This window comes from Anser brachyrhynchus (genome assembly GCF_964034855.1).
Source record: "Anser brachyrhynchus genome assembly, chromosome: Z".
Classification (NCBI taxonomy): Eukaryota; Metazoa; Chordata; class Aves; order Anseriformes; family Anatidae; genus Anser; species Anser brachyrhynchus.
The window spans coordinates 5,488,421-5,500,937 of NC_137697.1; the positions used below are offsets into that span (position 1 = coordinate 5,488,421).

The 12,517-nt window shown below is 58.5% G+C and overlaps 2 protein-coding genes across 2 annotated transcripts; both read right to left on the reverse strand.

The window, feature by feature from the left end:
* Positions 1–435: 435 nt before the first annotated feature.
* On the reverse strand, positions 436–3,287 carry LOC308185269 (C-C motif chemokine 19-like). Its single transcript, XM_080573169.1, has 4 exons — positions 3,127–3,287; positions 2,177–2,300; positions 1,763–1,859; positions 436–1,410 (listed from the first exon to the last, which is right to left on the reverse strand). Exons 1-4 carry the CDS (start codon positions 3,182–3,184, stop codon positions 1,390–1,392), a joined length of 300 nt encoding a protein of 99 aa, XP_080429295.1. The 5' UTR covers positions 3,185–3,287; the 3' UTR covers positions 436–1,389.
* A 3,921-nt stretch (positions 3,288–7,208) lies between these two features.
* Positions 7,209–10,126, reverse strand: LOC308185332 (C-C motif chemokine 21-like). Its single transcript, XM_080573301.1, has 4 exons — positions 9,955–10,126; positions 9,153–9,273; positions 8,863–9,025; positions 7,209–8,666 (listed from the first exon to the last, which is right to left on the reverse strand). Exons 1-3 carry the CDS (start codon positions 10,019–10,021, stop codon positions 8,878–8,880), a joined length of 336 nt encoding a protein of 111 aa, XP_080429427.1. The 5' UTR covers positions 10,022–10,126; the 3' UTR covers positions 7,209–8,666; positions 8,863–8,877.
* Positions 10,127–12,517: the final 2,391 nt, after the last annotated feature.

Genomic DNA, 12,517 nt, shown 5'->3' on the forward strand with positions numbered 1-12,517 from the left:
AAAGTGTCCAGGGACTCACAGCTCATGGGTGACAATGGGCAGTAGCCAATGCGGCCCCCCTGTGCTTTACCCATGGATGCATTTAGGAGCAGGGACACTGGGCTCTTCACCTGCCTGTATTTCCCCCGGCGCTCTTTCTCGTGTCCTTCAGCACAGCTGTGCATTGGCACTGAGCTGCTAGGGCAGCCCAAGCCTTCCTGTGCCTCAGTTTCCCTTCTCCGCAAGAGCAAAGTTCCCATCCCCAGCAGAGGTGCTGGTGGAACTGAAGTGGTTTGGTCTGGATGCTGCAATACTTGCATGCTCCCTAACACCTTTCATCCCCTTAAAGCCCTTTTCCCTCCCCCTGCACCCAGCGCTGCCCCTTGCCTAGTGCTATAGCACCCCCACACTCCACACCAGGATTCAGGATCAAAAACGAGGCAGGCCAACAACTCATGGGCTTTTCCTTTTATTTAACAAATTCAGAGAAAAATAAAAAGTATAAAAAAAAAGACAGGAAAGAAGCAGCTAACACCCGTAATTTTTGCACTGAGCAGATCTAGCAGCAAATACCTGAGCACAGCGCGAGCACTGCTCTTGCAACCCTGCCCAGGCAGCAGCACCAGGCAGGCTTTGACCACAGTGGCAGGCTTGGGGACTGAGAAGGAGAGCTATGTCCCTGACAAGGGCAGGGACCCTCCACCATTCCCATCCTGTGAGTAAGGCCCTGGCCAAGCGGACACCAGAGTTATGCCACAGCAGCCAGCGGTGCCAGGCTGGGACAAACCTTTGCCTGTCTGCCATGAATGCTGGCACTGGCTCCGCTTCCACCTGGGCAGGGAAGGGCAGGAAGGGGAAAGCTGCAGGGCAGTCAGGGCTTGAGAGAGGAACCGCATCAGCTGTCCTGTTCCCTGAGGACCTCACGGGACCGACATGGTGGTGAAGAACATCCCTATCCCTCCCCTCCATCCCTGCACAGTCCCATCCCCGCAGGCCTTCCCAGGGATGCAGAAGGGCTCAGGCTCAAGGCTGATGATGGAAACCAAGGGAACAGACTGGTGCTCAGAGGAAGGCTGGGATCCCCAAAACTCATCTCACAGATCAGTCCATCAAACCAGCTTCCTGGCTGCAAGGGTGGTGGAGATGCCAAGCACCCTTGGAGCAGAGGCTCTGGTCCAGTAGCCCCCGGCTCAGCCTGACGCAGGTTTTTCAGTCACACTGGTGGCAGAGGTGAGAAAAGAGAGCAGCAGGGCTGTGACGAGACCCATGCACTGATACGAGTCCCAAGGAGGGTTGGACCCATGCCCTGTAGTAGGAGGTGGAAGCAAGTTGGCTTCATGAGCTTCAGATTCACAGCTGAGAGCTGGCCCTGCTCCAGGTGCTGGGGCTGGCCATGGGCTTCTTCAGAGCCTAATTGCCTTTATTTGGGACCTGGGGAAATGAAAAACCCAGCTGGAATGAGTGTGGTCCTGGGGCAGGAGCTCCCTGGAACCCCTTCCCTGAGGTCAGGGTGGTCACTGGGGCCACATGAGCAGAGCCACTTGTGGATGAGGGCTTGCAGAGCACCCTCCAGCCCCATCGCAAGCCCTCCCCATGGAGGTGCACAAGTCGCCAACTCCGAGCTCACAGAGCAGAAGAAGGAGGTCAATGCTCCCAGCACCCTTTTCTGTGGCATCCGTCGGTCCCATTTGGGCTGGGAACATCCCTCTTGGTGGCAGGTTCAAGCCGTCCCCAGGCTGCCCCCATTCCCCAGAACCCGCGCCGAGCACGGGCCAGCTCCTACCTTCCTGGCAGAGCCGTTGTCCAGCTTCTCTCGGAGGCGAACCGCCCACGGGGCTTCAAGCGGGGCACAGAGGCGCTTGCCCCTCACGGTGATGAACCTGCCAGGCCCACGGGGGGAAAGACAGGAGCTGCTGAGCAGGATGTCCTGGGGATGCTTCAGCACAGCCCGAGCTCTCACACTGCCTCCCTCACCACCCTCCTCCACCTCCTCCTTGCGATGACATTCAGCCCTGTTTTTCCCTGGTTTTAACCTCCCAGCAGATCTGTCCTGCTCTGTCTGAGCCTCAGATCTCCTCCACCTTCCCTCCTCTTCCACGTCTCCCCCTGTTTCCCAAATGCAGCTCGCCCTCCCTGCTCTGCCTCCCTCCCTGCCCCACCGCGCGCTCCATCCCTTGCCCATCACCATGGCCCTTACACGTTGGCAGGGATTTCACAGCCGTCCTGCACCAGCTGTATCTGGTATCTCTGCACTATCCGCCGCGGGATGGGATTATCGCTCGTCCGCAGGCAGCAGTCCAGGACGTTGTTGCCGCCGTGCACTGCAGGAGGAAAGGGACACGTGGGTTGAGGTTGCTCCCGGGCTCCACGGGATGGTGCCCGCACTGGCAGCGTGCCGAGCCGTGCCCTGGCACGCAGTCCTGCCCACACAGGCAGGCACAACCTTGGCTGGCCCCGCTCCCAGCTGCTGGCAGCCCTTTGCCTCCTTCACATCTCAGAAAAGAGGAGAAAAGCAGCAGGATGGGGAGTGGGCAACCCTTCTGCATGCCTGGGTCCCTCCCGCATCCCTGGGGTGAGCACTGGCCAGGGGACACCTGCTGGCTTCAGCATGCTGCCATCGAGACTCTGGAGATACCATTCCCGAGGGTCTGGGCGTGACTTTGGCTGTATTTGCTGAAACAGTCATTGTTTTGGCAGCTACACGTGCCCCAGCCCACCCCATGCTGATCAGTAGGGTGGCAGCTGCACCTCGCTGCCAGCCTCCAAATAAATGCACCAAAGTGGTGCCTTCCCCTCCGGTGCCAGGGATGCTCCCCTGGTGCAGTGGGGGCTGCTCAGACAGGGGAAGATGGAAGTGGAAGCAAGCTGATCCCAGCCTGGTGTGCACAGGCTGGGCTAGGGCACTGGGAGGCAGGAGTGCTCCACAGCCTGTCCCCAGCACAGATTTCCAGCCCCTGCAGGCTCCTTCCTGGACTTTGGTCAGGACAGAGTCTCTCTGGGACAGGTTACAAGCAGAGGACTCAGGAGAGCTGCCACTGAGCCCCAGCGATGTGTCCCTCTAAAACTCTGCTCAAAATGCAAAAGCAGGCAAGAAAACAGATCCTAGCCCGTGGAAGGGGCAAGGCACCCTGAGAAATTCCCTCTTACCGTCCAGGATACATCCCAGCAGCAGGAGACCGAGGCAGAGAAGATGCAGCCGCTGCATTGTGTCGCTGAGTCTGGCAGAGGATGGGCTGGAGGCAGCGGTGCTCTGGGCAGGAGAGGTGAGCTCTGCACTGCTTCCCTGAGCTCTGGTGCTGGGGCTCCTCGCTGCCTATTTATCCTTCTGGCCCGTGGCTTTCACTTTCTTTTGGAGTAGAGGGGTGGGAAGTCATAACAAGCCTTGCCACAGGCAGGATTTTGATCTTTGAGCAGTTCCCGAATATACTGTCAGCTTTCCCTGAAGCCAGCTGCTCTGCATCCCCGAAGCCAAACACCCTTCTGTCCTCCCCACTGCTGGCTCCCAGGGCATGGGGGCTGCTGGTCAGGACCCTCACCCTGCAAAAACACCCTGTGGCCCTGGGAAAGCACTTGTGGGGTTTCATCCTTTGCATTTACCAGTTCATCCTCCACATCCTCTCTGGGACATCCAGAGATATTGCATAGGCTCAAGCCAGTGATGCTGAGGGAGACAACTTGCCTCCACTCCATTCTTGGGGTGTATATCAGTAATAGGGTGATGCCTGGCTCCCCCTAAGCTCCCCAACCTGGTTGCAGGAGCCTGGATGTCCCCTTTCCCGTCTCCATTGCCAGAATGCCAGGTATATCCAAAACCTTGGTGCCCCTGTGCAGTGCTGGCGGATGGAGGGCAGCCAAGCCAGCGTGCTCTGCCCTGAGGCTGAGCTGAGATGCCGAAGGACAGCATGGCTTCCAGGCATCCCAGCAAACAGTTTTATGGCCAAAAACAGCAATAGAGTTTTCTGGCAACAGGTTTTATTGGTACACGAGCAGAAATCCCCCAGGGAGACTGTGTGTGCTGCTCAAGGTGCCAGCAGCTTACCGGATGCGTGGGCATCGCAACAAGCAAAGATCGCGCGCCCGCTGAAAACCTTCAGAGCAGAGCGGGGACAGGGGCTGTTCCTCCTCGAGGTCACCACTGGGCCAGTGCCAGCACCATGGTGTTATCCCTCAGCCAGCCTGCTCCAGCCCTGGCATGTGGCATGGGGGATGCCACAGCTCCTGCCATGCCACCAGCCAAGGTTTCTCATCCCTGCACAGGCACTTGGTGCCACCTTGTGCATGGGGCTGATGTCCTCCATCAGGAGAGCGCTGCCTCCGGCTGTGCCCACACCCAGCACCATGCCGGAGGGGACAGGCAAGAGCTGGCAGGCAGGAAGAGCAATGCAAACAGGATGTGCCAGCTTAGCTGCGGTCCCGCTTGCTTTCAGCACTCACAAACTCTTTTTATCGCAGAGAAATTTTGGCTGGCAGAAGAGGGACTCAGGCAGTGTGGGGGTGCAGGCTGATGCTGGGACCCAGTCTTCACTTGATCCCCAAAGAAACCCCACAGCAGGGAGAGTGATGGCCCCTGGCTTACATCAGACCTGCAGGAGTAGCATGGGATGTTGGGGGGTCCCCTCCTGGGGGGAGGCACTGCGGGGGTCCCATGGCAAAGGGCTGGCCACAGGCAGAAGGGAGGATGTGAGAGCTGGGAGTACAGATGGGTTAACTCCTGCACTGCCCCCAGCAGCCCCCCAGCCCTTGAGGGAGGTGGAGGCTCTGCCTCTCCCCGCGCGTTGTCTGGGTGCCAAGGGGGCGAAAGCATGGCTGTTTGAGTCACCCCCGCTCCCCAGGAGGTACATGGGACAGTGAGGAAAGGGGCTTTCCACGTTGTGAAAGGGGGATGTGACCTCCACCGGGGTCAGTGGGATTTCTAAGAAGAGCATGGTCATCTACAAAATGCGTCCCTGTGAGAGGCAGGATGGTCACCCCATTCCCCTGTGGTGCAACTTGGGAAGAGGGGAGGACATGGTGTGTGCTGAGCCACCCAAGCCTCATCCAGCACCAGGCACCGCAGGCAGCTGCATCATCCCCCAGTACTCACTCCTGCAGAAGGCTGGATAAAGCAGTTGTTAATTTAAGTACAAACTGTGCATGAAGGGAAGGGGGCCCTTCGCAGGAAATCCAACCCATCGACATGCCAACAGGCCGTGTGAGCATCGCCTGCATCCCTGGGCTCTGCTTGGGCAGCACTGAGCCTGCTGCAGCCCTCCCCAAGCCCCCCTGGGCTCTCCATGGGGTGCCTTGTGGTGCTCTGCTTCCCACCTCCAAGCCGTGGAGCTGGGAAGGGCAAAGGGGGAATTCCAGCTTATTCCAGGCACAGACAGTCCCTGGGGCAGGATCTGGCCTGGCTGCATTCACCACATTGGGAAATACTGGGCCAGCATCACAGCTGTTTCAATTTCCCTGTCTCTGCTGCAGCAGTCCAGCATGGGAGAGGCTCCCACGTTACTTCCATCGCATCCCAGTCCTGCGGTGGCACGGGGACTGTGGCCACAGCCAGCACACAGGGCCCTGCTGGATCTCCTCCAGCCGAGGGAACCTTGCCAAGGTGATTAAATGGAATTAAGGAAAAACCAATGAACAATGCTGCCTTTGGCTAGAAGACAGCAAAGATGGACCTGAGGGCTTGGTTAAGAGGGATGCCCAAGGTGCCGCGCCTGCGGTGCTGGAGCCCATCTGTCCCTAACACTCGTTGCCTTCAGCATCATTGATGTTGAGGTCAAGTGAATGAGGTGCATCACTGAGGAGGAGGACCCCTCAGCTGGGTCCTGCTCAACCTCCACAGGGCAGCACCCATCTCCCAGGGGAAAAAAGGGTTGGGAGGAGGCTCTGGGCTGGGGACCTGCAGGACCTGGTTGGACCAGGGAGTGTGGGAGTCCCCATCACCCAGCAGCTGCTCCTCCACCTCCATGCTGCTCTCAAGACCCTGGCAGATCCCAGAAGAGCATCTTGGCTGGAGATACTGGCTCTCCATGCCTGCATGTCTCATTTAATAACTCAAACCCATAGCCCTCTCCCATCCCTATCTAAGAGGAGAACAAGGTCCAGATGCAATCACTGTCCCACAGGGTGCATGTTCTGATGATGAGGTTTTGGGAGACCACAGCCCCTTTAGCATGCTGCTCCCATTTCTTGGGTCTGGAGGGACAGACCCTGTGCCAGTGTCCCCAGCTGAGCATCGCTGGAGCTCAGCCCAGCATCCCAGCCCAGCACGCTGCTGCGCTGCCAGGGCGAGCGCGGAGCTCCGTCTGCACCGGGTAAGTGCTGAGCTCATTATCTGGCCCGGGTTCAGGACTTCCCTTCTTTTGGCTGCGGCGTGTGGTTTCTCTCTTGCTTGGCTACTTTCTGCCTGTCACCTAATCCTTTCTGCTCTGGGGTGGCCGCGTTCCCTGAAAGCCCACCCAGACCATCACCGTTCCTTTTGCATGGAGCACCCTCGGAGACGCTCCCCGATGCCATCACGCCCCACCGTGCATCACAGCAGTGCCTCCATCACCCTCCTCACCCATCACAGGGCCCCACCACCTCTTGCACCTTATTTTGCCTAAAAGCACTGCTCTGCAGTGAGGCTGGTGTGCAGATGCCCATGTGCGTGCAGGCAGGTGGCACATGGGGGCTGCGTTTGTGCATCTGTGTATGTGCTCACGTGTGCCTTGATGCCTGGGTGTCCGTGCCCAAGCACAGCTCTTCCACAAACCCTGCTTTTAGGGTAAATTTTTACAGAGCAACCACATGGCCATAGCTTTTAACCTGTCTTAGCCCAACACCCATCTCACGCTTGAGGGAAGAAAAGCCCCCGCAGTGCTTATATTTGCAGCCGCAGGGAAAACAGGCTGCGCTTCACGTGCTGGCATGCTCCAGCCGTTTCCTGATGCTTTGCCCTTTGTGGTTGCAGACCTATTTGGCTGAGCCTCCTTTCCGGGGGTTTTTCACCACAATTTCACAATCCCTTGACGCCACCAGCACAACAGCCACCCCTGCAGAAGCCCGGGCCAGTCCTGCAGCTCCCAGGCCAGAACAGAGCCTCATCAGTAACTCCTTTACTGCAGCCAGGAGCACTGCTTAGACCAAAAGCCAAGACCAGGGGGGCGATCTGTGGGGCAGGAGAGCAACCCCTCCACTGAGGACCCACCCACCCGACCCCTGCAGCTCTTCCCAAAGCACATCAAGAGAGGCAAAAGGACTGGTTTTGGGTTTAAAGGATATATTTTATTGCCTTATATCCTGCCTGAAGCCCGGACAGCCGCGCACTGTCGCGACACGGAGACAGCTTGGTGCCCGGGGCCAGTGTCGAGTTCTTCACAGTTTCTTTACACAGTCTTAAAAAGAATACACCTTAATGCCTGCCCGATAAAGCAATCAAGCCAGATAATCGTGCTCAATAGAAGCACTAAGCCATGAGCTATCCCCAGCCAGAACGCTGCATTTGCTGATATTGCTAAGCCCCACAAATCCAATTATTGCAATTATACAACTTAATAGAGCTTTACTGACCAAAGTCCATGTCTGAAATATCTGCTAGCAAATAACACTGCAGCTGTGGCAGAGCCCTTCCATTGCTCCTCGGCACACTGGAGGGGTCTGCAAGCACAGGGAGGTGCCGTTTCCCTGGGACCTTTCCATGCCCCCCCTTGCAGCCTCGCCTGTCAGCGCACACAGGGCAGTGATTTCTTATTTTACTAAGGATTTGAGATAGAGCTGCTCTCAAGCAACTGCAGCGTGTCTGTAATGAATCTTGCAAATTCTTCTATTCCCCCACCTGTGCACAATTTTCACCATGCAAGCTTTTCATCTGGGAGAATAAACTGTGAGAGAGTTGCTTCCTGAAAGCAAAGCGCTTGGCTTACTAATGTCTGAATCTCTGAACACAGCAAAACCAAGTGCAGATAAAGTGGTAAAATTGCACTGAAATGAAAAGCTTGCTCTGATTTCACTGCAATTTTATACAAAAAAAAAAAAAATCAAAACGTTTTCAAAAAGCCTGTCTTCCTACAAACTACACTGCAACAGCTGTAAAAGCGGCACAGTGGCACCGTGCAGCCCCCCTCTGCTGCTCAGCCCCACAAGTGGCCGTGGGAGGCAGCACCCAGCCAGCAGCCCGCGAGCAGCGGGACGTGGGACCCGCCTGGCGCCCCGCAGCCCTGCAAGCTAAAAAGGAGCAAACAGGCCGGAGGGGAGGGAACCGTAGCCATTGTAGCCATTTGGTAAGAAAAATCAAAGCGATCTTCCAGACAAGCCAGCCTGCAGCATAAAGGGTGCTCTGTGAAGCACGAGGAGCCAGAAGTAGGGCCCTCTGGGTGAGACCGAATGAAAGCAGAGTCTTTAATATAAATACAAATGTACAAAACACCAAAACAAAGCTGCCATCCCACCGGGCGCCCTGCAGAAAGCCCCGCAACCGTGGCAAAGCTGCCCACCTCCATGGGCCACACTCAGCTGGGGTGGCCGTGGGCGAGCGAGGAGCTGGTGTCCCCCACCACCGGCAGCATCCAGCCGGTGTAGGGGTACCCGTGGTGGGGAGGGGGCCGTGGGGAAGGGCAAAGCCCCCCCAGCCACCCCCTCCTCACCCCCCTGGGGCCAGCGGGCAGGCGTGCTGTGGATGTCCATTGCCAGGCGATCGGTCGTTGGTGGGGAAGGCGTCCGTCCTGGGGGAGAGGATGGCAAGGAAGGGGTGGTGAGGGTCTCAGCAGGAGCAAAGTGGCTGGGGAAGCCATGCATGATGTGCCCTGCACATCCCCAAGCATGTCTCTGAGAGCCCCCCCAGCTGCCCGAGGGGATGGATTGGGATGGGGGACAGCGTGGTGTTCCCACCGCCCCGTGTCCCCCCAGCCCTTCTCTTACCTCTCCAGGCCTGGCTTAGACCTGCTTCCGCTTCTGCCGCTTGGATCTGCCCTGGGGCTTCTGAGGGGGGTTCTTCTGCTTGTCCTCCAGGCTCCGGATCAGCTTCTGGACGGCGGGGTTGGTGAGAGAGGAGCAGATTTTCTTCTCCTTCTTAGTGGTGAACCTGGGGGGCCGGGCAGAGAGGTTTGCTGCGGGGTTGTGCAGGGATGTGGGGAGCACACAGGGAGGGACGGAGAGCTTGGGAGAAGCCGAACCACGCCGGGTGGCCCCGGTTGCACCAGGGTACTCACACAACGGCGCGCAGCAGGCATCCCGACTCGGGGCCCTGGATCCTGTAGGACTTCACCCAGGCTCTGGGGAAGGTCTTCTTGCTGGTCTTCAGGCAGCAGTCTGAGGCCACATTGTCAACACCTGCAGAAAGGAGGGGATGTGGGATTTCGGACCCTCGCGGAGCCAGGGCACCTTCCCAGCCCGGGGAAGCGCAGCACAACGGGCTGAGGGCGTGGGATTGCTCGGTGTCGTTTGGGGGAAGGATGCTGTGGTGGTTTCATGCTGACGGGCAGCTGAGCTCCACCACGCCGCTCTCTCACTTCCCCTCCTCAAAAGAACAGGGGGAGAGAACAAGATGAAAGAAAGCTCATGGGCTGAGATAAGGACACGGAGAGCCCTCCCAGGTACCATCACAGGGAAAACAGACTCAGCCTACAGTAGATTAATGTAATTTACCGCCTGTTGCTGTACAGAGCAGTGAGAACTAAAAGCAAATTAAAACACTGCGCCTCCATTCACTCTCTTCTACCTCCTCCTCCCGAGCAGCACAGGGCAGCAAAGTGAGGGTGGGAGCTCTGCACCCCGGTGCCCTGCCACAGGGACATGGATTTCACCCTTGTGCAGCAGGATGGGGAAACCGAGGCAGGGACGGGCTCCTTGCGAGGGGCTGGACCTCAACCTCCTGCCTGTGCCCTAAAGCTCAGGGAGCTGCCACCCCACCGGCCGGCTCCAAAGCCCAAACACCCCACCCGTGTTGCGCCACCCATGGGTCCAGCACCCTGCACGGAGCCCAGGGGGCTCGAACCCCTGCGCCCCCCTCACCTTCAGCCGGGAGGAGCAGGAGGGCAGCAGCCAGCAGGAGCAGCGGCAGGAGGATGCGCAGAGCCATGGCGGGGTGCCGCGCTGCAGGATGTTTGGGAGCAGGGTGCACACTGCTGTCCCGCTCTTCAGCTGCTCCTATTTATCTCCGGACACTTTGCTTTCATTTTCGGCCCCCCCCTGGCAGGCTGCCCACCAGCCGGCCGGAGGCTGGGTGATGGAGGGGAGGGAGGGGGGAGGTTTCCTGTAAGGAGCGAGCCCCGCTTTGCGGATATGTCTTGTCTTGTCCCCAGCTGCCCAGCACGGAGCGGGGTGCCAGGCGGGGGGCATGCCGGAGACGCAGCCCCCACCATGTCCAGATGTGTCTGTGGGCTCCTGTTTCCTCCCCAGCCTCACAACATGCCGCCACAAGCTCCCAGCTGCTGCTGTTTGCCTGTTTGCTCCCCAGGCAGGGACCCTGGCGGGTGGCCAAGCCATCCAGGAAAACAAGGAGTGAATTTTGTTACTTCCCCACCCTGCGCTCTGCTCCCGAGCCAAGTCACCCATGCGGGTGAGAAGGTGACCCTGCATTCCTGCCCCCAAGCCCCCAGGGGCTCCTCAAATTTCTGAGCACGTCTGTAGGGCTGGGGTGTACAGGGGCTGAGCTGCAAATGGGGCTGGGGGAGACAGCACAGCCCACTCCCCTTTTGTAAGTGTGAAAACCCAGGGTGTCTGCACACTCCCTTTGCCAGCACTGATACCGGATTGTGGGGAGCTGAGGATGAGCAGGGACTGCAACCAGCTGGAGGAAGGGGCTGCTGGGCTCCTCCTGAGGTCCAACACAGGCAAAATGCAAAGCCCCGTGGGTGGCACGGGGTGAGCCCTGCAGCAGCACAGGCTGGGCACAGCTGGCAAGAAGTGGGTCTGGGGGAGCTGAGTTGCAAGGGCGAAGGCAACCCTAAAAGCATCTCCTGCTCTCAGCAGGGGATGACCAGAGACCCCCACAGCTTCACACCATCTCCAGGCCATGGACTGGAAGACACCAAAGATGAAGATTTCACGGCCTAGGATGGAGATTTCACAATCACTATGGGCAACCTGTTCCAATGCTTGAGATGTTCTCATGTTGAAAACATTTTCCCCACTATTTAATCGGAATTTCCCTGGGTTCATCCTGTGCTGCTGCATCATGCCCTGTCCCAGGGTCTCTCTGAGGAGAGTTGAGTCCTGGCATCTCTCCAGCTCTCCCCAGACAGCCTCCACCAGCAAGGAGCCCCCTTCATCTCCCCAGTCCTGGCTGCAGCATCCTACTGCCCTCGTCTTGGGCTGCTGCTCCTGCAGCCCCAGGACTTTTTGCCAGTTGCTGGTAAGGACTCTCAGAAGCAGCTATAGAGGGAAATGAGTAACCTAGGGGGAGAAAAAAGTCCCAATTTCTGCAGAAAGCAGAGCAGTGATAAGATGCCTGGGCGTTCGCCCCCTCATCGGGGAGGGGGCAACGGGCTGTGGGCAGCAGCAAGTTGCCTGTGGATGCATCCCTGGTAGTGTGGGTCCCTATGTGCATCCCTCCAACCCCAAAGCATTGGTGGCATCAGGGCAGGGTGAGAAAAAGAGCTCTTACAGCATTCCCAGCCCTCACCCTACGACCTCTGCAGGCAGCAGTGCCCAGGCACTGAGCACCTGGGTGAACCCCCCAGCCTTGGCACGGCTGGGACAGCCAGAGCATCTCCTGTCCCACTGCAGGTCCGTGTGCTGGAGAAACCAGGGGATCACTGCTCCCTTCACCCCAGCCCTGGCCACCCACCCCAGTCAACCTGGTCCTGGAGTGCACGCGGTACAAAGGCAAGTGATGTGGAGGGAGGGGGAGAGAGGCCACCAGTTGTACCCAGCACAAACCAGTCAGGCCCAGGAGAGCTCTGCAACCCAGCACAGAGCCCCGCTACCTTCTTTGCCCAGTCCCAGCCCCGGCTGCAGCAGCAGACTCCTGGAAAGTCCCTGGCTTTCTGCGTGTTTTCAAGACACTGCAGCAGCATCCTCTGGCTGGAGGCCAGCCCCAAACACGGTCCGAGCTGCTGAGGAAGGTCAGGGCACGTGTTCTCTTTGCAAGCATCAGTTTTGGCAAGTTTCTGGTCACTGCAATTTGCATCCCAAAGAAAACAGCAGGCTGAGCAGACCCTCGCTCCAGTCGCTGCAGGGAAGGAGGTTTGGAGGGGCACAAGCTCAGGGCAGGGGTACCCAGCAGCATGCTCTGGCCATGGGCAGGGGCTGGGCAAGCCCACGGAGGCCACAGGTATCTGCAGGGCCCATGGAGGGTCTGTGCACATCTCCTCTCCTGCATCCATCCTCCCAGAGCCCCCCAGTTCACCCTGTCCTCCCCAGGTGCCCTGCTCTGTCACCTTTCCCCCCAGCCAAGAGAGAAAGCAGGGAGCTTCTGGCAGTGAGAGTGGGATACGCATCCATCTGCAGGAGGTCATGAGGCAGACCTAACTTTTGGGAGACAGAGGAGCTGCCAGGTGTGGGGGGACAGAGACGAGGCCCTAAAAAGGGCTCTCCAACACCAGCAGCCTCCAGCAGCCTCTCTGCTCTGCCC

Coding starts and splice junctions, on each gene's coding strand:
- LOC308185269 (XM_080573169.1), bottom strand. CDS start 3,184: ATGCAGCGGCTGCATCTTCTCTGCCTCGGTCTCCTGCTGCTGGGATGT. Junction 2,301..3,126: donor GCTGGGATGTATCCTGGACG/GTAAGAGGGAAT, acceptor TTCCTCCTGCAG/TGCACGGCGGCAACAACGTC. Junction 1,411..1,762: donor ACAACGGCTCTGCCAGGAAG/GTAGGAGCTGGC, acceptor TCATTTCCCCAG/GTCCCAAATAAAGGCAATTA.
- LOC308185332 (XM_080573301.1), bottom strand. CDS start 10,021: ATGGCTCTGCGCATCCTCCTGCCGCTGCTCCTGCTGGCTGCTGCCCTC. Junction 9,274..9,954: donor CCTGCTCCTCCCGGCTGAAG/GTGAGGGGGGCG, acceptor TCCTTTCTGCAG/GTGTTGACAATGTGGCCTCA. Junction 9,026..9,152: donor TGCCTGCTGCGCGCCGTTGT/GTGAGTACCCTG, acceptor CCGGCCCCCCAG/GTTCACCACTAAGAAGGAGA.